At 43.3% G+C, this 25,809-nt stretch overlaps 1 protein-coding gene across 1 annotated transcript in view; it reads left to right on the plus strand.

Moving 5' to 3' along the window:
- Positions 1-23,715: 23,715 nt before the first annotated feature.
- TCP1 (t-complex 1) overlaps positions 23,716-25,809 on the plus strand; it is a 176,731-nt gene continuing 174,637 nt past the window's right edge. Inside the window, exon 1 of the mRNA XM_033939260.1 lies at positions 23,716-23,887. Within this exon, the coding sequence (XP_033795151.1) occupies positions 23,815-23,887 (73 nt within the window). The 5' untranslated portion in view covers positions 23,716-23,814. The remainder of the gene's footprint in view (positions 23,888-25,809) is intronic.

Consider the following 25,809-nt stretch of genomic DNA (forward strand, 5'->3'; position numbering starts at 1 on the left):
CTCATTTCTCAAATTTAAATTTAAATCATTAAAAGGACTGATGATATCAGCAGTTAAACCCAATTAAACCATACTGTGGCAATATATGACAGCTTAGAATCTGCCACTGTATATGGAATACAGTAATGTGAAATAAAATTTAAAATACAGGATAAGCAAAATATTTTCTGAGAACAATGCATAAGGACAATGATAAAGAAAATACAGTTGCTAACACAATATCATAATAAACCTATTGAATTATGCAAAACATAATTAAAGTTCAGAAGCCTAATTCAAATGAAATGATTTAAAATAAAGTGGTTTAAGATAAAGTCTTTTTGTTTCAAATTTTTATGAGTCCAAAAAATGTCTTTGCAAATATTTTAGCAACTTGTAAGGTCAGAGTCTCTAAATTCATTTCAGTAAAACTGAAATACTGGCTTTAAAAGTTCATGCTGCAGCTTTTTCAGGGAAAATTCAAGCTCATCTGTTCTGCAACTATGGAACTGCTTTCTTTCTTTTGCCCAAGGGTGCACACCGTCTGTAGAAAGAATACACTCTGAAAAGTAAGCACATATAATTAGTGGAACAAAGACAAAGGAACACTGAAATTCCTGCCGAAAACTCAGCTTCGGAATTTTATGTGCTCTCCACAGCTCTGGTGGTGGAATGTGGTACTGCTCCTTTCCTTCAGAGTGCAGTCGACTGCAAAGAAAACACACTCATTAAGAAGAGAGAACAAAGAAAAGAAACACATGAAGCCTTCTTCCCTCTGCAAACAGGACTAGCCCCCCTGCTAGTCCTTGCATCGGAGAGTCACAGTCTTCTGTGTTGAATTGTTGAAAAAGATTCAAAGGAGGTTTCTTAACTGAAACACAAAACACACAGATTAAATAACCTTTTACAGGGTCCTGTGATACCAAATATGGCCACAGGACAATTTAAACATGCAGACCCATTATCTACAGGGCAAAATTAGACTTTTTTTTTTCTAACACCAGAGAATTATTTTCACTCCATATTCTTTATTAGGTTCCTATCCTGAAGAGCTTACTGGTAAAAATTAAGCAAAAACTCAGTTCCGAATTCATCCACTTACATCAAAGTTTATTATAAGTGTTCATTACCATTATCCAGGTTATCAAGCCCTTTGTTTAACATATATTTCAATTTTCAGAAAAATATAGGTAATTAACCTCTATTTGTGTTAATCTTTTTATTTTAAACTTCCCAATTTAATTTTAAAGTATATTAACATTGATAACTTCCTAAAAATACCTTATAAACCATGCAGGGGAACAAAAATACATATTCAGGACGAATTTGAAACACTGAGATAAAAATACAAAGGCAGGGAAACTTTTTTTCATGCACTGTTTCGCTTGCTCACAAAAACCAATCTTTCTTTTAAGCATGGCATCTGTTTTTTGGAATAAATCTTTTTCTTTTCCCAAAATTATCCTTTCTCCTCATCTTCTACCCGAGTCCCATTTAAAATATCCCTTACAATCAGGGCATTAACACATTTCACAAGCTCTCTTTCCACATTCCATAAGTTCTTCATCTAAATACTAACTTCCTGCTTTGAAACAGCCAGACATTTAAACTATCTAGCTATTCAAACTTTCTTTTCCTTTTCATTTATGGCAAAATCCACCTCGTTTAAATATTACATTCTAATTCCTTCTGATCCTACATTTCTTTTCTTTCACGCTCTTATAACCCTTTTAAAAAATAAAGGAACAAGGGAAAAATTCAAGCTACATAACTTCTTTTTTTTTTCTCTAGCATGCATCTTGTACAGAGCCCTTAGGCTACAAACAGCTTCTGAAACTCTACCAAAGTACCTCCATTGTTCTTAACACCGCAGGGATCATTCAGCTATGTAAACTCTGCTTTCCCAATACACTGCAAGCCTTTTTGAACTTAAATCAACATATTCAACTTATGCAAACTTTCTTGTTTTCCCGACATCAAAACAAATCGAATTACATTCTCGTGCCTTGCTAAACTAAATTAAAGAAATTCCGTGTTTGAACACAGCATGCATTTCCCTGTGTATGCTAGTAAAGTTTAATCAGAGAGCTAAGCCCCTCTGATATGCTCACATTTTTAATTTAATTGCAAGCTATTACATTTTAAAATCCACAATTCGCTAGCGAACATTTAAACAGAACTTCAAGATCAATATCTGTGTTAAAAAAAAGTCCAGACAAAGAAATCTCCATGCTGTGGAATTCCCCCCCCCCCCCCTCTTTACTCATAGAGAACAAAGGAGAAGCTTTCAAAAAGCCCGCCTTCAAGCTCACGTGATAGGCACTGAGGAAGGCATCGAGGGAGAAAAAAGGTGGGGGCTGCTCTGTCAACAAAGAAACTGCACAGAGCGAGGGAACTTTGTTCTCAAACGGGACGCCATTAACTTTTTCTTTTTTCAGAGACAAAAATAAGATTAGTTCAGCACACAGCAGAAAAGAACAATTTTTTTCTCTTTTCAAACTCTCTCCGTATCAGCAGAGAAAAATACAACAGCTACAAGTTTTCTTTACTTCAGACAGGCACTGCTCAGTTCAAAAGCCAAATTTAAAAGATGCCGGTACTGCATGGGGTTTTTTTTTTCTTTCTCATTTTCACAGAAGAAAAGCAATGTGGACAACCAGCTGAAAAAGCTACAAGCCACGGTAGCCGTTCCACTGGGCTTTTACATTTTTTCCTGTTTTACTTTTTGCTAATTTTTTTTCCATTAACATAACTTAATTTACAACAACATCACATATTTATACAGTAATTTACATATTCATGGCGTGTTATACTCACAATTTTTTCCTTTTTTCTTTCCGGTACCGTTTTTTCTCCAATTGCCGCCATTTTTTTTTTTTTTTTTTTCCTCATGCGCATATACAGTCAGTGTTATTCTATGATAACAAGACTTCTCCCTTTTGGTTTCCAACCATACTTTGTCCAACAAAGTTTCAATGAAACGCAAAGAGCTTAGTGCGCAATCCTGGCGCATAAAGGCGCCTGATCCCGGGTTTCGGCACCAATTGAGCAAGGGACATTTGACGCCGGCGCACTCATAAGCTCAAGGTGTGAAAAATAATTTAAAAACATGCAAATTGACCCTAAATGCAAAGGTTTTGTTACCAAAATATAATTATTGTTTTTATTTGTTCAATCATGACACCAAAAGAATAAAGCATAATTGTGTTTCCCGTTGCATTAGCGGCAGTCGTTATAGTTGCCAAAATGCTGGCCTTCTGATAACGAGCTCAGTTTAAGATCTCAAGTCACTCTATTATATACTTTTGGCTCAGTGTGACATCATCAATTTCTCAACCAATAAAATAACATGGGTGGTCTTAAAAGTTAGACAAAGAAAAAAGTTTCAGAAAATTAAATTTGTTTGCTTACATTCATTTCTGAATATACATTTACATTTTATAACATTTCCAATATTCAAGAAAATCTACAATTATTAGCAGGGTGCTGAAAATTAGTCAGCCTGCTTGTCATTACAATAAAGAAGAAGGAAGACGAGAAGGAGGGGCTGGTTTCCCCCCTGAGCTGACAGTTTCAAATTTCATTGTCTTTACACAGAAGCCTTCCTAGAAAAGGAGAGGCTGTCTTTCCCCTTTCCCTGTTAGAGACTTTTACAGAATCAAATCTTTGATTCTAACTTAACCATTTCATTTTATGTTCAAATGTTTTTTATTGTTTCAACAATAAACACTCAACACAATCAGTAGTATAGTTCAGTAAACAATGATGCAACTATCCCCCCCCCTCCCATCCCTCCCCATCCCCGGAGTCCAGTGCCGGATCAAAAACCTGAGAGTCCAAGTCCGACTTAAATATTCAAAAGTCTACTACGTGCATGTGGGGTGAGATCCTGCCAGAAACATTCCCAGGTCTGACGAAATTTACGACCCGGACCACGATCCAAGTCTCCTACTAGTCTCCGCTCTAGCGTTGCGTGGATTATCATCAAGGATCTCCATTGGGCATAAGTCAGAGGATTGCTAGACAGCCAGTTGGTGAGAATGGCTTTCTTCCCCATCAAGAGTGCTCTGGTAATGAAAGCCGTCATACCCTTGGGTTTAGGTGTGGTTATATTGTAATACCCAAATAATGCTCTCGGTTGCGGTAGCCAACGCCTCCCCCAAAGCAGCGTTATATATTGTCCCAGGTGCCTCCAAAACTGTAAAATTTTAGGACAGGCCCAAAGCATATGACCCAAAGAGGCATGAGCATGGTCACATTTCGGGCATGAGTGTGACGGTGTGATCCCCATCCGGGCTGCACGTTCCGGCGGAATATAAAGTCTCAAAACAATTTTCAGTTGCAGTTCCCAGTGGGTGATATTAGGAGATACCTTTTGAATATGTTTCAAGACCTGTTGTAACTGGTGGGCTGTGAGTGTACATTGCAAGTCCTCTGCCCATGTTGTCGCTAAAATATCCAAGTTAGGGCCAGGTTGGCAATCCCGTACCCCCACAACGTGAAAACGAAGAGGAATCCTTTGTTGCGCCGAAAGGCTGTAGAGTTCCGAAAGGGCCTCTCTATTATCCTCAGTAAGGTGGGCCTCCGGTAGAGACTGTACATAATGCCGGATCTGGTAATAAGCAAACAAATCAGTGGGCTGTAAAGCAAAAGTCCGACGTAATTCCGCAAAAGGTGCCATTCTCCCCTCCTCCCCAAACAGGTGGAAAAGATATTGAAGTCCCTGCATACTCCACCTCTGAAAGGAGGTATTTTGTAATCCAGGCTGAAAGGCTCCATTGCCCTGAATGGGTAAGTACAAGGAGACCCCAGAAGACAACTTAGCAGTTTTACACACCCATTTCCATGTTCGCCGTGCCGGCGTAAATATCGGATAGTATGACACCAAAGGACGTATCCTCGGGTCCGCCACATGCAAAAAGTAACTTACATGGTACGGAGCCAACAAAGACAACTCCAGTGGTGTGGCAGAAAAATCAGATGTCCCCCTAAACCAGTCATTAATGTGTCTCATCTGACATGCCATAGCATACCATCGTACATTTAACAATCCATATCCCCCCCTGTCCCTGGGCAAACACATCCTAAGAAATTGCATGCGGGGTCGTTTGCCCCCCCATAGAAATCTTTGGAGACCCTTGATGAGACGTGCATTGTGAGTGTATGATAAAAGCAGCGGTAGGACCTGAAAACGATACAGCCATCTGGGAAAGAGCACCATATTAAAGAGGGCCACCCGGCCTGCTACGGAAAGGGGGAAGGTGGACCAGTTTTGTAAGTGTTGCAGAGTGTCATGTAGCAGCGGGGAGATATTACTATCATAAAGAGTCTTAAGGTCTCGCGGAATCCAAACCCCCAGGTAACGAATCGAGGTTGCTGCCCAGGTAAAAGGAAAGTGATCACTCCACGTCTGTTGTAGTGTCACCGGGCTAGCTAAAGCAACAGATTTCTGGTAGTTCAAAGTAAAGCCTGAATAAAATCTAAATTCATTTAGCGCCTGCAGTAGATGTTCAATAGAGTGAACAGGATTGGTGAGCATAAATAATAAATCATCTGCAAAAGCTAACACCTTCAGCGAATGAGCTCCAAAATCCACTCCCACAATATCAGGGTCTAAGGACACTGTACGCAGAAAGGGTTCCAAGTATAACAAAAATAAGAGAGGGGATAAGGGACATCCCTGTCGGGTACCACGTTCAATGAAAATTGGATCCGTGATAATGTCATTAACCAGGAGTCTCGCCTGTGGTGCCGAATATAACGTGCGCAACGCTGTGGCGAACCAACCCGATATTCCCATGAAGCTCAGCACCTCAAAGAGATATGTCCAATTAACTTGGTCAAAAGCCTGCGCCGCGTCCAAACTTAGGAGTAGCATCGGGGTATGATGATGTTGAGTGTACGCTAAGGATAATAGTGCCTTGCGAACATTATGCACCGCCTGTCTTCCCTTTACAAATCCCACCTGTGTCGGGGCAATGATATTCGGGAGTAGAGTTGCCAATCTATCAGCCAATATTTTAGAAAGAATTTTAATATCCACATTTAAAAGAGAGATTGGACGATAGGACTCGGGAGCAGTGCTTTCTTTTCCAGGTTTCAATATCAAAGTAATTAGAGCCTCGTTCGCTTCTATGGGAAAGTGTTCATCTTGTATTGCTTGAGCGTAATAGTCCCGTAGGACGGGGCCCAGCTGTACCGCTAAAAGCTTATAAAACTCAGCCGTAAAGCCGTCCGGCCCTGGGGCAGAGAAATTTCTTTGTTGCTGGATTGCTTTTTGTAATTCCTTTGGGGTAATGGCTGCATTAAGGAACTCTACATCTGATTCAGAGAGCGACAATAGACCAGAATCTGTTAGGTAGTCCCTAATAAGGGGTTCATCTCCCGAGTCCTGGCGACCATAAATCTTCTGAAAGTGAGATTGAAAAATCTGTGCTATTTGTGCAGAAGAATGCTGCTGACGTCCCAAATCATCCCTCAAACCCATGACATAACGAGGACCCCTAGCCTGTGTTGTCAACCGTGCTAATAACTTCCCCGCGCGGTTGCCATAGCGATGATAGCGGTATTTTTGATACAACAGCATTTTGACCGTGCGCTCGTGTATATAAGAATTAAGGATCGTCTCCACTGATATCAAGTGTTCCCTGGAAGTTCGGGTCGGGTGTTGTGTATAGTGACGTTTGGCAGTTGCTAATTCCTTTTCCAGCCGAAGAATGCCCCGTGACAGACGGCGATTGCGCGCTATAACATATGCTATACAATCTCCTCTGAGTACCACCTTAGCTGTGCTCCAAAACAACGTCGGGTTCGTACAATGCTGACCATTAAAGTCCAGAAAATCATCCCACTTAGATGTTAAATAAGTTCTGAAATGGTCATCAGAGAATAGGTAACTAGGAAAGCGCCAGCGTACAGGGCCCCGCATGCCAAATCCTACATTCACATCAATCCAAATCATCGCATGGTCAGAAATTACCGCCGGCCCTATGACTGCTGCATCTACATTCAAGAACGCCCTACTCGTGGTAAGAATGTAATCGATTCTAGATTGTGTGTTGTGGGCTCTGGAGCGATGTGTATAATCTCGTTCTGTGGTATGTAATAATCTCCAGGGATCGACTAAATCTAGAGTCGCACAAAGATAGGGTAGGCCTCTCCTTTGGGACTGACTGGAATTGCTTCCTGGCAGAGAGCGATCACAACTCGGGTCCATGACTTGATTAAAATCTCCCGCCACGAAGACTGGATCTGTGACTCGCTCCAGAAGCAATTCTGTAATGCCCTCAAAGAAAGAATGATCATAAATATTAGGTGCATAGACATTCATAAGGTAAAAGGAATATGTTCCTATTGTCACCTGTATCAGAATATATCTGCCCTGAGGGTCAATGTCAACCACTTGTACTGTGTGTGGTAGTGTCTTACGGATTAAGATTGCTACCCCCGCTCGCTTTTGTGTGGAGGAGGCTGCATAAACTGCAGCTACCCAGGACCTCCTCAATTTCTGATGTTCTGAAACCGTCAGGTGGGTTTCCTGCAGGCAGGCTATATCAACATTTTGACGTTTCAGCTGTGTTAAAATTTTCGTTCTCTTAATGGGGGAAGTGATGCCAGATACGTTCCATGATACTATCTTCAGATTATTAGCTATAGTTTATGAGAGGAGAAAATAAATGCAGAAAATGTATCATGTCTATCAAGAAACTGCCCCAGGTGCCCAGCCCCACCCAGGGTAGACATGTGGCACTCAGGACCTGTCCGAGTGCCCGCCATGCAGTGAACAGAAAGGCTGGCAGGACTCTCCTCGCAACAGCCAGACCCGCTCTCTCTAACATTCGAAACATACTCACATACATCCACAATAGCATAGGACTCCATCCCCTCAAACCCCAGCCCTCCCCACCCTCCCATCCCTTCCCTTCCCCCTGTCGCATGGTGTGTGGTCACAACTAAAGGTCCGCCCCAAAGCGGTCCCAAAGGTGTGAAGGATCACAAATTAATGCCACTCCAGGCCCCGAGCCCCCCAAAAGGAATATTATCTTATACCATAGAATATACTGAAAACAACCAGAACAAATAGGATATAGCCCCTCCACAGTCTACTATCCCATAAACAGTAAAACTGAACAGGTAAGTTTATATCAATGCAAACCATAGACCCAAATATGAAGTATGCTGGTGAAAGTGTCATTTCCCCCCACTCGGGGGGCCAAAGAGGTGCCAGTACTTCAGATTCACAAGTCCACAATCAGAAGGAGGCATGTGCATTCCTGAACCCCTCTCTCAGTCAAGTAAGGTCCGATTGGGGGAGCACCTGGGTGTTCACATAGAGGGCTGCCTCCGCTGCTACATCAAAAACATGCCACTGCCCCTGATGTTGTATTCGCAAAATGGCTGGATATAGAAAAAGGAAGCGTATTTTCTTTTCTGCCAGTGAAGAACAAATCGGGTAAAATTGCTTCCTGCGTTCGGTCAGGGCTGCGGAATAATCCTGAAAGATGCGGACCTCCGAATCTTCAAATTTTAAGGTCTCCCGGAGTTGTTTATATTTACGCAGAATTTCCGCTTTATGATTATAATTTAAGAGCTTGGCTATGACCATTCTAGGTCTCGCCTCCCGGGCCTGTTCCCTGCCCATGCGGTGTGCCCGTTCTAGGCGGATAGGTCCCAAGCTCTCTGGCAAGGAAAAGGTATTTGTCAGCCATACTTCTAGGGTTTGTAGCAGCTTCGGACCCGCAACTGTTTCTGGAAAACCCAAAAAGCGTAAGTTGGACCTACGTGATCTATTTTCCAGGTCCTCCAGTCTCTCCGCCTGCTTTTGGGTCAGAGTCTGTAGGTCCTGTATTGCAGTGTCCTGGGATCTCTGTATATCATCAATTCCTGAAACTCTGGTCTCCAAAGCAGTTGTTCTGCTAGTTGTCTCTGTGAGCAGGTTTTCCAATTTTAAAAGTTGTGCAGATAATTTGTCAATGCTAGGTTGCATAGCCGTGGTTACCGCCTGGGTGAGTGCAGTTAGCGCCTCCGGCGCTATTTGTTGTATTGCCGGGGTGAGAGTGCTCGGCGCCATTTTGTCTCCGCCGTTCTGTGCTCGATCCCGGTCCTTTTTTTGCAGGCGGGTAGACATCTGCGGCGCGGGCGAGGACAGAAATCTGTCCATACAGCGGGTGCACTATGCGCTTCAAAGCGCTGACCTCCGGCGTTCCTTTAGCGGCTGGCAACCGCGCGATTCGGGACTCGGGACCCGGGAGCTCAGGCAGCGCGTGTCTGCCTCCGCTCAGTGCATCACGTGACCCCTCAACCATTTCATTTTAAGTACTACAAATTCATTTATACCACTCACATTCAGCACTTGCTTGGGCCCAAGCATTCCATACATTCATAACTTGATTAAATCATATTAAATACCTATTATATCTTAGTTTGGGATATTTTATCCTAGCTAGCCTAAGGCATATCTGGTATCAATTAACACCACGATGCTAAGAACAAAGACTTGGACACAACTGACCACAAAATGGATTCCAAAGACAGAGAAAATATAGAAAAGACAACAATCAAAATGGAGTCCTTGTATCTCTTAATTTCCTTCATGATCTAGCCTAATAGCAAAGTACATTAAAAAGAATTTTATTATACTTTCCCTTATATTAATCTGTAGTGTGTTTTTCTGGCTTTAGCTTCATTCATATTCAGATTTTTATTCACCAGTTTGTCGTACGCTTCTATTGGGCGTGGCCTTAACTGACGCATATGCTTATATCTAACTAGAGTTACCCAGAATCATACGAAAAACAGGCACTTAATACTGCACTATCATGTTCTGATATTCATTCCACTACCGTCCCATAAACATCACCCCCTACTGGCCACGAGCCACTACTCCTCAGGAGACCAATGAGACAACAGTGCATCCTGAAGTTGATGCATATTGTGACCAGCCAGGTATTCTCCCTGCCAAGGTCCCAGTTAGATCACTAGGTCAGACACCAAAGAAACCCCGGAGTGGAATCAGGAAGGTACATGTGGTTCCTGATACCGACGATATCTCCTTTGACCACCAGAGGGAGACTGATTTGACTGAGGAGGAGTTAGGTGACCCATACCCTAGTCACCACCGGGGGAGCCCAAGAGGCCCCTGGAACACTGAGTCAACTAGAGTAGGGCGTTGCCCCAGAGTATTTAAACCTGCAGTTGAGAGCAGACAAGGAGGTCAGCTAGGGAGAAGGTTTAAACCTTTTCTCCCTAGGGAGTCCCCTGGGCCAAGCAGGAGCAACAAACCCATTCCAATGGAACTGTTAGAAGCTGGACAAGCTGAGGAGCTGCTGATTCCAGAGGAGGAACAACCCATGGAGTGTGAGGAAAGTCTTACAGAGTGTGCTCCTGATTTTCCTGAAGCCATGCAGGTGGACTGGGCCTCCACCTGTAAACAGTGAGTTGGATTTTGCACTTGACTGTTTGAGACTATTTTTGGGTTTTTTTGTAAGCTAGGAGTGTGAATTATTTGGGAGAGGTTTTGCTAACACCCTGGGAGGGAATTTTGAAAGCCTGTCTAGAGGCCTTACTTTGCAAAACCTGTGACACTCTCCTTTCCTGGCAGTGCTCTGAATGGCCAGAGGCTTTATTGGAACTTTGGGCACTAGAGCTATGGAACAAGTGCCATGAACTGTATTTGTGTTTTTTTGAAACTGCCTGCTTGGGAGCAGTCAGTACTAGCTCAGTTGAGAGCTGAATCCTCAGGTGCAGCTGGGACTAAGTTAATGCTGAGAGCAAGCCAAGAACTTTATTTTGTGCTGTTTTATTTGCTTGCTTCTTTTGGTATTTTTGTTTTGCTGCTGTTTGGGAGCATTCTGACAATTTTGGCAGCTATATTGAAGGACTACTTACCTTTATGAAGGAATGAATAAATGGTATTTTCCTTTGAACTATAATTGTGGTAACTTTGTTTTTTTTGGTTCCTGTTTGGAATCCAGTCCTGCAGGGTGACTCCATTCAGGGTCACATGCTGGTGTTCTATTTTGGTGCAGCCACTGGAAGCGCTGTAGAGCCCTGGTCTCAGCTACAGTGGGCTACAATATGTACCCTTGCCCAGAGCATTACTTCTATGGCACATGCCATCGAGCACAGAACCTGTAGGTAAGCCACGCTGTAGGCGCTGGTTGCGACAGGAGGTTCATAATTTGACCCAAAGCTTCTGTCTACATGCCTATGACGTTATTTTCATGACATAAGAGGAGATTGAAGGGGCATATACTTCTTGTAAGTTTATTCTATTCCTGATTTTGTTATATATGAAGACTGTTGAAACAGTTTGTATTTGCCAAGAAACCACAAGGTCATTTTCTTTTTGTGTTCTGAGCTCTGTGTTTTATATTCTATTCTGTAGCTGACTAGTTTTGCCAAGGTCATTCCTCCTCATGTACTGATCCCCACATCCTGTGCTTTAGCTGAGCGATTTTGCTTCATATGAGTCAGGACTTAGATAAGAAACATTTGCTAGAAAGAAACATTTGTTCAAACTTAGACAAAAAAGACAGTATTATATGCCATAGTTATGGAAACCTCCCACTAAACACCCCCTCCCCCATCTTATGTTTGCTACCTCTTTCTAGCTGCTTTTATGTATCCTGATACCAAATATGGTCTTTCCTACAGTCATATGCAGAAAAAACTGACCATGTAAAATGCTATAAATATGAATGCTGATAAAGGGAAAGCAATACTAGGTTGGTATGTTCAAAAGTGAATGGTTTATCTGAAATACCTCAGCCCCACCACTCCACCGCTATGTTTGGTTCAAAACAGCGGGAGATTTACGTGGCACCTCATCATAGGTATTAAATTATCTAAATGCTGTGATAATTATACAATGTTAATATCTTTTTTGTGAACTAATATATTATTTTATGTGGTGTATATACTTAACTTTTAACCACACAGCTGGACCTGGGAGTCTGACCCGACATGTTTCGCACAAACAGTGCTGTCTCAAGGGTCTCCCTATATGAAAAATAAAACAAAGCCTTAGGGAACCGGCAGTAAAGTCCTACCCTACATACCTCCCCCCCATACAAATCAGTTTAAAGATCACTTTATCAAAAACGCTTACCGAGGCCACCGATGTCATCCGACTCACAAGTGCAACTTCTGTGAAAGATGGCGCCGGCATTCTCAGGCTGCTTTTAAATACAAATCCGATGATGGCCACTCCCCCCGGAAATCCCATTGGGTCATTCATCCACCAATCAACGTAACCCAGTCAATCTCTCCATTCAGTCCCCCTGGCTCTACTGTGTCCAAAGTGAAAATCAGTCTTTGTTCTGCCTCATTCAGCCTCCGTAAATCCTTCCCACCGTCCCTCCCCGTAATCTTCCTAATTACTCGCCACCTAATTTGGTCAACCCCATGGTTATGCCTCCGCCAGTGGGAAACTAAAGGTGCCTGAATAACATTATTAATGATACGCGATTTATGTTCAGTAAGTCTAGTTCTAATCTTACGATTGGTCCTGCCTATATATACCAATTCACATGGGCATACGGGGAGGGACGGTGGGAAGGATTTACGGAGGCTGAATGAGGCAGAACAAAGACTGATTTTCACTTTGGACACAGTAGAGCCAGGGGGACTGAATGGAGAGATTGACTGGGTTACGTTGATTGGTGGATGAATGACCCAATGGGATTACCGGGGGGAGTGGCCATCATCGGGTTTGTATTTAAAAGCAGCCTGAGAATGCCGGCGCCATCTTTCACAGAAATTGCACTTGTGAGTCGGATGACATCGGCGGCCTCGGTAAGCATTTTTGATAAAGTGATCTTTAAACTGATTTGTATGGGGGGGAGGTATGTAGGGTAGGACTTTACTGCCGGTTCCCTAAGGCTTTGTTTTATTTTTCATATAGGGAGACCCTTGAGACAGCACTGTTTGTGCGAAACATGTCGGGTCAGACTCCCAGGTCCAGCTGTGTGGTTAAAAGTTAAGTATATACACCACATAAAATAATATATTAGTTCACAAAAAAGATATTAACATTGTATAATTATCACAGCGTTTAGATAATTTAATACCTATGATGAGGTGCCACGTAAATCTCCCGCTGTTTTGAACCAAACATAGCGGTGGAGTGGTGGGGCTGAGGTATTTCAGATAAACCATTCACTTTTGAACATACCAACCTAGTATTGCTTTCCCTTTATCACCATTGAAGTAGGGTTGGTGTTAGAATTAATAACTAATACACTGGTATTGGACTAAAGATAAATATGAATGCAGCACTCATAATAAATGGACATCTCTTTGGAATACAAAGCAATTGCATGCACATTCATTCTAAAGAGACTGTCTCCAGATATCTGAGAGACGGCAGATTATGGGCCAGGAGGTACTGGGATCAGAACCGGACCAGGTCCGTTTCAATGCCTCTGGTAGAAACACTCAGCCTTCGCAGTGTTGAAGAAAACTCCCAGGTATTCCAAAGACTGAATGGGGACTAATTGAACATAAGAATTGCCATACTGGAACAGACCGAAGGTCCATCAAGCCCAGCATCCTGTTTCCAACAGTATCCAACCCATAGGGAAGTCATCCCAACACTTTTATTATTTTTGTCACCCCTCTCTGTACCTTTCTTTTTTATATATATACATACATATTATTAATTTGTTACAACAAATAAAACTAGGAATACACACAAATGTAAAAAGAAATTATTACAATAAAGAAAATAAACTTTTCAATTTCAAGCTCACATCATTGGGACTATAACTTCACCTGAAAGATCACATATATAAAGGTAATTTGAATTGTAACTTCAGACAAGCAGGCAATATATTTATTTTCCTTTTCTTTGTCACTTATCAACTTCTGCAATAATCTCAAGTAATTTATCTAATTTAGGGCCTGTTTTACGAAGCTGCACTAGTGGCTATGCTGTGGTAGCGGCCCCGAAGCCCATAGAGATTTCAAGGGCTTCAGGGCCGTTGCCGCGCGGCAGCCGCTAGCACAGCTTCGTAAAACAGGGGGTTAGATTTATCCTGTAGGAAACTTTCCAACTGAGACGGATCAACACATTTAATTTCTGACCACAGAATAGGGCTTGTTTATTTATAAAATAAAGTTTAAGGATATCTTGCTTTTCCATTTCAGATTTCAATGTTACTAACAACGTTGCTCTTTTTGCTATATAGTCTTTGGAAAACTCCAAAAACTGGGAAATGTTCAAACTATCTGGTGATACCAATTGATCCACACCTCTTTCTTCTACTACTGCCTTGGTGTTTCTGGAAATGTAATATAGATTATCAGGAGAAAATCCATCCACCTGAACACAGTGAAGAATATCTTTCAAATACATTTTCAGTAACTCCAAAGGAGAAAGAAAATGAGATATAGGAAAATTTAGAAAATGGAGGTTCCTAGATCTCATGGCATCCCAGAGGAAGTAATTGCAGAATCCACTATTCTAGGATTTAAGGGTAAACTAGATGCACATCTCCTTAAGAGTGGCATAGAGTGATACGGGTAAGGGTAAATTAGATGCACATCTCCCTTGAGAAGCATACAGTGATATGGGGACTAAAACTATGCCAGGAAACACCTGGTGGGGCCTCCGTGTGTGCGGATCACCGGACTGGATGGACCCAGGGTCTGATCCAGAGATGGCAATTCTTATGTTCTCAATTTTCTCCATCTGCATATGTATTTCAGAATTATCTTTCATATTAGATGTCAAGCATGCTTGAAACAGAGAGACAGATGAGTCTACTTTATCAACCCCGTTTTTTCCACTAAAGCTAATTGAGCTTCTTGCTCAGTTACTTTGTTAGTAATTTCAGTTGAGAACTGACAAAGTTTCACAAATGTCCCCTGCAAGGAATTTTCTATTCAATTTACTACTGTCCAAACATCCTGTAAGGTAATAAGTTTGTCAACAGAAGACTCATTAGCAGGAGTTACTGGAATTTGGACAGGAGTTAAATCAGTTCCAGATTTCCCCAATGGTGTTGATGTCAAATCCATATCAGTTAATTGGGGAGAAATCGATTTCTCTCCTTCTCTAGGAGTAGGATCTGTTTCTCCAAGTAATTTTAAGATTGGTTGAAGTGGAGGTGATGGTTCACCAGAAGAGAGCAAAGCAGACTGAGAGTACAAATCAGTGTTACCTCCCAAAGGCGCTACAGTAACAGAACATATATGACGATCCATCGGGCCCGTTCCTGTGGATGATGGTATAACCTTCACCTTCCTTTTTCCCATTTATTATTCGTCTCTCCTTACTTATTGCTCCAAAGGGGCTCAAAAGGGCCATGTCCTACCCCTTTGGCCACGCCCCTTTGGACTCGCAACCGCAGGCCATGTACCGCGGCTTGAAGATTTTTAAATCGGGAGAGAGGACCTCCCCTCCCGATGCTGACTGATGTCAGATGGTGGCTAGCAGGGGTGCCTGCTTGCCGGTCTCTGCTCCCTCAGGGTACTTAAGCAGCCCCTCTCTGTACCTTTCTTAATTTCGCTACATCTTTTTTGAGATACGGTGATCAGAATTGCACACAGTATTCGAGGTGGAACCAAACCATAAGAGTGATACAAGGGCACTATAACATTTTCATCTTTGGTTTCCATTCCTTTCCTGATAATTCCTAACATTCTGTTTGCTTTCTTAGGGCCCAGGGTGCATCTCTCCCAATCCCTCTACTGTCACATCCAACATTTATCCCTCTCTCATCCCCCGAATCATGGCAGCATTTTTTACCATTGCCCACAAGCCCCATACCCATTTCTCCTTCTATCACCCCTCTCCAGTACCATGCCACACCTCTCCCTCCATCACAATGTCCAACATTCCTCCCCCTTGCATCCCCCCTTCAATTTGTCCCTCTGTGCCCTCTCTACCCCCATATCCAACATTTCTCCCTCTCATCCTCTTCCCCATGTATCTCTAATTCACTCTTTTCTCTATGCCCAATAATTTCCCTCTTTCTTCCTTTCCCCATGTGCACCATCTCTTTCCCTCTCACTCACATACTCATGCCTAACAATTCTTCCCTCCCTACCTTGTGTCCCAAGTTAATGCCCCCTCCCTTCCTTCTGTGTCCCGAGTTCGTCCGCTCCACCCTGCCTTCCAACCTTTGTCCCAAATTCATGCCCTATCATAATAATAATAACTTTATTCTTCTATACCGCCACAGTCGAATGACTTCTAGGTGGTTCACAGCGAAGAAGGCTGGACAATCAGCGAATTACAGAATGCAGGAAGTGAGGGTACAACTTATTACATAAGAAATAGGTAAAAGGAAAATATGAATCTTAAGTATGTAGTATAGGTCTCTTGTATACAACCCAAGGAATAAAGCTGGACAATCTGTGAATTTTAGAAAAGAGCTGGACAATAAGGTGAATTGCAGAATGAAGCGAATTACAGAATGAAGTGAGTTACAGAATAAAGCGGATTACAGAATAAAGCGAAATACTGAATAAATCGAATTACAGTATAAAACTGGACAGTCAGCGAATTACAGAATGCAAGTAGTGAGGGTACAACTTATTAACAAGAAATAGTTATAAGGAAAATATGAATCTTAAGTATGTAATTTAGGTCTCATGTATGCAACCCAAGGAATAATGCTGGACAATCAGCAAAATGCAGAAAATGAGGGAACAACATATTACACAGGAATTGACAGAGGGAAAAAAAAATAACTTTGTAAGTAGTGAGGCTTCTATTTAGGAGATCAATTTGTCAAGCCGTAGGTCAGCCTGGCTCCATTTATGTAATTACCCAGCCAGGACTGCTGTTTATTTGCTTGGAACATGAAGGACCTGTCCAAAAAAGATTTGTATTTGTAGCCTGTGATCTTTGGGTATGTAAATATGTTACGGTTTCTGGTTGGTCGTGTGGGGTTGTGTAGTACAAAATGTGGTAGTAGGTAAGAAGGCGCTAGTCCCCAGATCTGCTTGAAACAAGTACAGGCAAACTTGAACATTATTCGTATCTTCATTGGCAACCAGTGCAACCTTCTGTAGTAAGGGCTGATGTGGTCGTTTTTCCTCAATCCGAAGATCAAGCGAACTGCAGTGTTTTGCACTATTCTCAATTCCCAACATGCTCCTCCCCCCTTCCTTTCTCCCATGTTATCCCCTCTCTCTCTTGTTCCTTTCAGGGCCATCCAGCTGGGCATGCCCCCCTCCGCCAAAGTCAACCCAGGCTTCCCTCCGATGTCAGAGCTGACATTGGATGGAAGCGTTCCGGGTCAGCCGGGGATTCCAGTTATTCAACAGTCCTCTTTCCAGGTGGGCTGCTCCTTCCTGCCTTCAGCCATACTTGTTTGAAGGGATGCATGCAACGTCTCTTGCATGCTGCACATGGCTTACCCAGATGTCATATCTCCATCGGCTTCCTGTTTATAAATGGAATCCCCGGCAGTGACGGCAGCGCACACATTGAGTGTAAAGTTGGGGAACTGTTAGACTTACGATAGGGAGGGAGGGTGGTTGCTGGACTCACAATGGGGGGCTGCTACTGCACCCACTATCACGAGGAGGGCTGCTGGACACGTGATCGCAAGGGGGACTGCTGACCCAGAGGGGTGAGAAGGGAGGCAACTTGCTGCAGATCCTTTACTGCGGGGACAAGGCCATGCACTGCTCCATGGGGCGGTGAATGGACTTGTCCCCATACCCGCAGGAATCAGTTAATTTCCCCCCCTCCCCCCGTTCTGGTGGGCTAGCTGGGGGTAACAGTCACCTTTTCATTCTCTATTAAATTTGAGGTGACACTAAACTGTTCAAAGTTGTTAAAATGCATGCAGATTGTGAAAAATTACAGGCAGACCTTAGGAAATTGGAAGACTGGACGTCCAGGTGGCACATGAAATTTAATGTGGACAAATGCAAAGTGATGCACTTTGGGAAGAATAACCCAAATCACAGTTACCGGATGCTAGAATCCACCTTGGGGGTTAGAGCCCAAGAAAAGGATCTGTAGACAATATGATGAAACCTTTTGCCCAATGTGTGGCGGCAGCCAAAAAAACATACAAGATGCTAGGAATTATTTTAAATGGTTAACAAGACTAAGAATGTTATAATGCCCCTGTATCGCTCCATGGTGCGACCTCATCTGGAGTACTGTGCTCAATCCTGGTCTCCTTATCTCAAGAAAGATATAGCGGCACTAGAAAAGGTTCAAAAAAGAGTAACCAAGATGATAAAGGGGATGGAACTCCTCTCGTATGAGGAAAGACTAAAAAGGTTAGGGCTCCTCAGCTTGGAAAAGAGACGGCTGAGAGGAGATATGATTGAAGTCTACAAAATCCTGAGTGGAGTAGAACAGGTACAAGTGAACTGATTTTTCACTCCATCAAAAATTACAAAGACTAAGGGACTCAATTAAGTTACAGGGAAATACTTTTTAAACCAATAGGAGAAAATTTGTTTTCACTCAGATAATAGTTAAGCTCTGGAATGCATTATCAGAGATTGTGGTAAGAGAGGATAGTGTAGCTGGTTTTAAGAAAGGTTTAGACAATTTCTTGGAGAAAAAATCATAAGAACATAAGAAGTTGCCTCCGCTGAGGCAGACCAGAGGTTCATATCGCTCAGCGGTCCGCTCCCGCGGCGGCCCATCAGGCCCATTGCCTAAGCAGTGGTCCTTGACTATTTCTATAACCTATCTCTACTCCTATCTCTACATCCTACGTCAACTCTTATCTGTACCCCTCCATAGTCTATTATTGAGAAAGACATGGGAGAAGCCACTGCTTGCTCTGGATCGGTAGCATGGAATGTTGCTATTCCTTGTTTTTTTGCTAGGTACTAGTGACCTGGATTGGCCACCATGAGAATGGGCTACTGGGCTTGATGGACTATTGGTCTGACCCAGTAAGGCTATTCTTATGTTCTTACATTAAGATCCAGATAAGTGGAGGCAGCTTAAGCAAAGGTTTGGGGTTGAAAAGGCCTCTCATAAACTGGGAAACAAGTGGATGAGTGGCCAGAAGTTTGTTGTTAACAGGAGCACGGAAAGCACTAATAGCACTGAGGAAATTTCTCCCTCTCTGAATTCTGACCAAAGTAGTCTTAAGACCAGAATTGGATAAATGGAGAAGTTAGTCTAGCACTGAAGGAAGAGGAGAAAGCATCTTAGTCATGGAGAGTACAGCATGAATTGAAATGTGTCTACTTCTGTTGATAGCATTGTTGAGTAGAAGGTTTTCTTGAAGCAGCTATAAAGGCTTGTACTGAGTCAGAAAGATTAAAATCTGCTGAAGACAACTAAGAGGTACCAAGCTGATTTGCGCATGAGCTTGACTAAGGTCTTGACAACGAGAGGGACTGGCAGAAATGCAGAGGAACTTGTTCGTCCAATCCAGAAGAAATGTATCTGCTTCTAAAGCAGAATTGAGGCAATTTATTGTTGTTGAGGGGAGATGCAAACAGGTCTATCTGAGTAGTCCCCCATAATTAAAAACATTTCTGTTCCAGGATGCATTTAGATAATAACTGTCCTGTTAAGGACAATACTTTATAATTTTAAAAATTATAATCAATTAAATGTTGTTTTTACCCTAACCTACTGTACTTTCCTTTTATAGTGCACTTTTCTTTTTATTGATTGTAGTTCCTCCCCACTTACCTACCATAGTCTGTTCAAAGTTGTATTAATATGTTCCATGGATTTTATCCAGTTTTCCCCTGTTTTTATATGTTTTAATATGTCTTTACGCAATTTTACACTGTATACCGCTTAAAAATTTGAGTAAGCGGTTTAAAAAGCTCTTAAATAAACTTGAAACTTGATAATGAGAAGACGTGGTGCAAGACTTTGGAATTGAGAGTCCACGTGTGCGGCTGAAAAAATCTGCTGAGCTTGTTGCCTAGAGCATTCTGTTTCCCTTGTACATATATGGCTTTGAGAAATATGTTTTGAGCAATTGCCCATTTCCAAATGTGCTTGGCTTCTTGACACAGAGGAAGAGAGCTACTTGATTGTCTGTTAGAATAAAAAGGACTTGTTTGGGAAGACACTTTGGAAAGGTTTTTAGAGCATTTTGAATTGCACGCAGCTCTAACAGGTTGTTGTGGAATGTTTTTTTTCTTGAGCAGGCCTCCAACCTTGTGTCCTGAGACCATCCAGGTGGGTTTCCCAAGCATACATGACACATCCGTGGTGAGAACTCTCTGATGTAGGGGGATGTGAAACAACAAACCCCTGGAGAGATTTGTTCGATTCATCCACCACTGAAGAGATTAGCGAAGAGGTAACCTATGTAATATCTTCTGGAATTGTTCAGATAACCTCTTATGTAATCTACCTTGAACCACAAGGTAATGGCGGAATAAAATTCACTAATGTAATATAATGTAATGTGAGATGACAGATCTGTCGGGATAACGGATCAAGAGCTTGAGACCATTGAGATGCTAGGATCTATTGCGCTGATCTGAGATGAAGTCGTGTGAAGGGGGTAACTTGAACTATGGATGCCATGTGACCTATGAGTCGCATCATCTGTCTTGCTGAGATGGTTTGTATAGTGGAGACATGATTGCAAAGATGAAATAAAGTGTCTTGTCTTTGGTGAGGTAGAAAAGCCCTTAGAAGAGTGGTGTCGAGGGCTCCTATTAATTGCAGCACTTGAGAGGGTTGAAGTTGCAACTTGGGGAAGCTGACTTTGAACCCAAGAAGCTAGAGAAAAGATATTGTCATTTGTGTTGCCGAGTGCATTGCTTGAGGGATGTAGCTTTTATCAGCCAATTGTCCAGATATGGAAACACTTGAAACCTTTGGATATGTAAGGTTGTTGCTACTACCACTAGGCACTTGGTGAACATGTTGGACATAGTGATGGAGGGAGAGATGTGGCATTGTGCTGGAGAGGGGTGATAAAAGGAGAAATGGCCATGGGGCTGGTGGGCAGTAGTGAAAAATGCTGCACATAATCCAGGGGATGAGAGAGGGAGAAATGTTGGATGTGGCAATAGAAGGGGTGGGAGAGATGCCTAGATCTCTCAAAACAGACAGTGAGAGGGAGACATGTTGCCAATAGGGGTGGAGGAGAGAGAAAGAAAAGTTGGACTCATGGAGGGACAGAGAGTGATGTTGGCTGGAGAAGAGAATGAGGTCCGGAGAAGAGGAAAAATGCAGGAGGCAGAAAGAAAGAAATATTGGATGCACAGTCAGAAGGAAGTGCAACCAGAGACTAATGAAATCACCAGACAACAAAGGTAAGAAAATGATTTTATTTTAATTTTAGTGATAGAAATGTGTCCGTTTTGAGAATTTATATCTGCTCTCTACATTTTGCACTATATTTTTCTTTAGTTGTTACTGAGGTGACATTGTATATTTTAAAGTCATCTGCCTTGACCTCTTTGAAACCCCTCAAATATAAATAATTAACATTTTCTATGCATACAGTGTGTTGTGTTTTTTATTTTGTGGTTACCATTATGCATTAATAAGCTTATATTGTGTGTACTATATATGAAAAAATGGATGGAAGAAATTGCATTAGAATTAGTACTATTATTATGGGGGTGGGGTCGGGGCAGAGTCTGGGGGATACTCGGGTTGATATGTTAAGACCTATGGGGTTATTGGCTTGAAGTTGAGAAACACTGTTGTAAAGTTGCAGGTAAGGAGGATAGTTGTGGTAGAGAGGTTACTTAGGAGTAATAGGGAGAGGGAATGGGATAGAGAGGTTACTTAGGAGTAACAGAGAGAGGGAATGGGATTTATGTATTATATTTTTGTGGTTCCTTGTTCAAAGTGGAGGGCTAAGTGACCTGCTGGGATTTGATATCACAAACTTTGGGTATGGACACAGAGACTCTACCCAGTGGCGTACCAAGGGGGGAGTGGTCCACCCCAGGCACAGCCGGCTGGGTCCAGAACCTCCCACGCTGCTCTAAACGGCACCTCAGCGTGGCTGCTGTACTTATTCCAGAGCAGTTGGCTAAAGTGCAGGAAGGTCCCACGATGCCTGCGTCTACCACCTCTGCTCTGGACGTCGGAGGGGGGTGGACCGGCAGCCGTAGTCATTGGGGGACCTTGCCACAACTCCCTACATCTGCCAGCCCACCCCCCTCCAACGTCACTTACCTCTTCCGGAGCAGAGGCAGCAGAAGCAGTCATTGCGGGACCTTGCTGATTTGGATGTTGAGAGAAAGGAGCATAGCAGGGTGGTGGAAGGAGAAAAAGGGGGTCAGGGTGATATGGAAGGGTGTGGAGGGTGAGAAAGGGGGTCAGGGTGGTATGGAAGCATGGTGGAGAGAGAGAAAGGGGGCAGATGCTGATGAAATTGGTGTGCACGGAAAGGGGAAAGAGACATAAGAGGGAAAGATACTGCATGGAATTGGGTTGGAGGGAAAGAAAGGGGGTAGATGCTGATGGAAGTGGGGAAAGGGAGTGAAATGACAGACCATGGGGGTGTGAGAGAGGGAAGGAGAGGAGAGAGATGCCAAACCATTGGAGGAGGGAAGGGAAGAAGATGGATGCCAGACCAATGGGGGTGAAGGGAGAGATGGAAAGGGGAGGCATAAAGTTTCTGGAAGGGGAATAGGAGAGAAGATGCCATGTAGAAGGGGCAGAGAGAGGGCAGACAGTGGATGAAAGGAAGAAAGTGACAAGAAGATGAGGAAACAGAAACCAGAGAAGACAAGGTAGAAAAAAAATAATATTTATTTATTGCTTTAGGGGAGATGCATCGCTGTTTCTGTGGTGTTGCATTGTATGCAGAGTCCAGCTTCTTGGTGTTTCAGTTTAACCTTTGTCTACGTATTTTTATTCTATCTCCCCATTTACAAAACTGTAGAGCGTTTTTTAGCGTTGGCATCTGAGCTGTTACCACTGTGTCTAAAAACCACGCTAGTTTTGTAAAAGGGCTGGAGGGGTTAGTTTGTGATTACATACTAGGCAAATGTGTTTTCTGTGTTCGAAAAGACATGGTTTTCTGTTAGGATTGATCTGTACTAGTCTGGCTTGTTTAGTTTGACAATGGGTGTATTGATGTACTGGTTCACTGCATAAAGATGCTGCCTTTTCCAAGGTACACTCTTGTGTGACGTGTGGATTGTTACTAAAAATCTTGCTTTTCATATAGATGGGGGGGAGGGGGGGGTCAAAAAATGATGGGCCCCGGGTGTCACATATGCTAGGTACGCCACTGACTCTACCACTAGATCAGTTTAGTTCTGAGTACAGTATAAGGAAAGGGTGAACTGTTGAGATATATGCTTGGAGGAACCATAGCAACAGCTGGAAAAGTGTGAAACATTAGAAATAGCAAGAGGCTTGGGGTGAACAGCATGAGGGTTTTTTTCACTGTTATATGGTAATCAACCCGTACTTATAGGGGTGGAATCAGGGCACCCATTTTTTGTCTGAAGAATACTCACACATGATAAGAACTAAAAGACAAGCACAAACCTGCCTGTATAATACAATCTAAAAACTAAATTTTACACTCAAATGTTTCCCTGACCCACACGTGAATGAGCAAAAGAAATCCTAACTGGCCATGTATTTTCTCACCAATCATACTGACAGCTTCTACACGCGACAATCAGCAAGTATCGCGAGCACCCTAAAATTCTCCCTAGAACTGAACCGTCTGGAAAATTCGGCGAGCGCAACCCTGCACGCCTCTGCCGTTTTTCTCTAGAAGTTTTCGTAGACATAGAGGGAGGAACCGCCCAGGTCACAGAGTTGCGTTGAACGACGAACCTTCACCTCTGCTTGGATTGGTTCGCAGTGTAAAGCTTGATTGCGTGTTGATTTGCGTGGCAGGACGTGTGGGGCGCGCACGTTGTTCTTTTTCTCTCCGTTGAGCGAAGATGGCTGCGTTTGAGGGGCCTTTAGCTGTATTTGGAGAGCGCAGTTCTGGGGAAGCAGTGCGCAGCCAAAATGGTAAAATGCTTGTTTAGTGTTGGGAGGCTGTTTGCTTTTTGCTACGGCTAATGTTCTCGAAGCCCCATTGTTTACGGTTTCTGAATCGGGGTCAGTTGCAGCGCGCGTGGGTTGCCGGGGCCGAGTAGCGGCTCTGCCACTGATAGTGCCGGCGCGCCTACGATCTGGGGCTTGGGGGTTTGCTAATGCTCGTTTTTTCCCCCACTATTAGGGAAGATGTAAGGGTACAAGGCACGTTCTGTAGTAGATGTGTTCTTAAATATCCGTTCGTTTGACTAGTTATAAATTATTTCTATAGCTCCACAGGACACACGCAGCGCTGTATGTTAAACATGGAAGAGACAGTTCCTGCCTGAAATACCTTATAATCTAATTAGGATAGGACAAAAGGATAAGGAGTTAGATGGGGATAGAATGGGAGACTGTAGAGCAGTGGTCTCAAACTCTTTGCAGGGCCACATTTTGGATTTGTAGGTACTTGGAGGGCCGTAGAAAAAATAGTTAATGTCTTATTAAAGAAATGACAATTTTGCATGAGGTAAAACTCTTTATAGTTTATAAAACTTTCCTTTAACAGTTAAAAGGAAAGATATATAAACTATAATTACCTCAAGCAAAATTGTCATTTCTTTAATAAGACATTAACTATTTTTTCTGCTGCCCTCCAAGTACTCTATTTTTTTTCCTGCAGCACTCACATTTAAAGTTCAATATCTTTTCTTTCTCAAAACTGGCACATTTCAATCACTAAATTGAAAATAAAAGCATTTTCCTACCTTTGTTTGGTAATTTCATCAGTCTCTGGTTGCACTTTATTCTTCTGACTGTGCATCCAATACTTCTTCCCTTCTTTCAGCCTCCTGTATGCTTCCTCTCCTCCAGACCTCATTCCCTCCCCCAACTTTTTCTTTCTTTCTCTATGTCTTTCTCTGATTCCGTGTCCCATTTTTTGCTTTGTTTCTGGTTCCCTGTCCCCCCTCCTTCTTTCTTTCTTCCTTCCGTGCCCCATTTTTTTGCTTTTTTTTTTCTGGCTCCCTGTCCCCACCCCACCTTCTTTCTTCCTTCCTTCCTGCCCTCCCCTATGTCACCGCCGCCGCGGAATAGGCTGCTGCCGTTGCCGCTATTGGGAACAGGCCGAGATCTCCCTGCTTCTCTTCTGCACGGGGCCGACCAACTCTCGCTGCCCGACGTCAATTCTAACGTCGGAAAGGACGTTCCGGGCAGCCAGGCAGCGATTGGCTAGCCAGAACGTCCTCTCGACGTCAGACTTGACGTCAGGCCGCGAGAGTTGGTCGGCCCCACAGGGAAGAGAATCAGGGAGATCAAAGAACACGGTGCCAGCCTGATCCCCGATGGCAGCAGTAAGAAGGGAAGGGAAGCAGGTTGGGCACCACTGCTCTAGACGAGCCGCAAGCTGCCCTCTAGGGAGAACAGTGGACCGCGCCCCCCCCCCTTGGTACGCCACTGGAGCAGCAGCATGTCTGGCCGGCTCGTTCTTTCAAAGCCGCGGGTGGTGGCTCCTTGCGAGATCCGTGCCTGCGTCTGAAGCCTCTCTGATGTTGTGACATCAGAGAGGCTTCTGATGCAGGAGTGGATAGCGCAAGGAGCCGCCAACCCACGACTTTGAACGAACGAGCTGGCTGCTGCTCCAAAAGGAAGAGAATGATTGCCTCCAGACTGTGGGCCGCAAATAAAACCTGGAGAGCCACATGCGGGCCGCGTGTTTGAGACCGCTGCTGTAGAGGGATGAGGACCAGCAGAAATGGGCGCTTTACAATTTAGTCGTCTGGATTTGAATACGGTCAGAGAGGGAGCCTGACATACCCAGTTAGGCAGGTTGTTCCAGACATATGATGCAGCAAAGTAGAAGGGATGGTGTTGGTCATAGAGGAGAAGGGTACTTTCAAGAGAGACTTGCCTGA

This window comes from Geotrypetes seraphini, chromosome 3 (assembly GCF_902459505.1).
Source record: "Geotrypetes seraphini chromosome 3, aGeoSer1.1, whole genome shotgun sequence".
Lineage (NCBI taxonomy): Eukaryota > Metazoa > Chordata > Amphibia > Gymnophiona > Dermophiidae > Geotrypetes > Geotrypetes seraphini.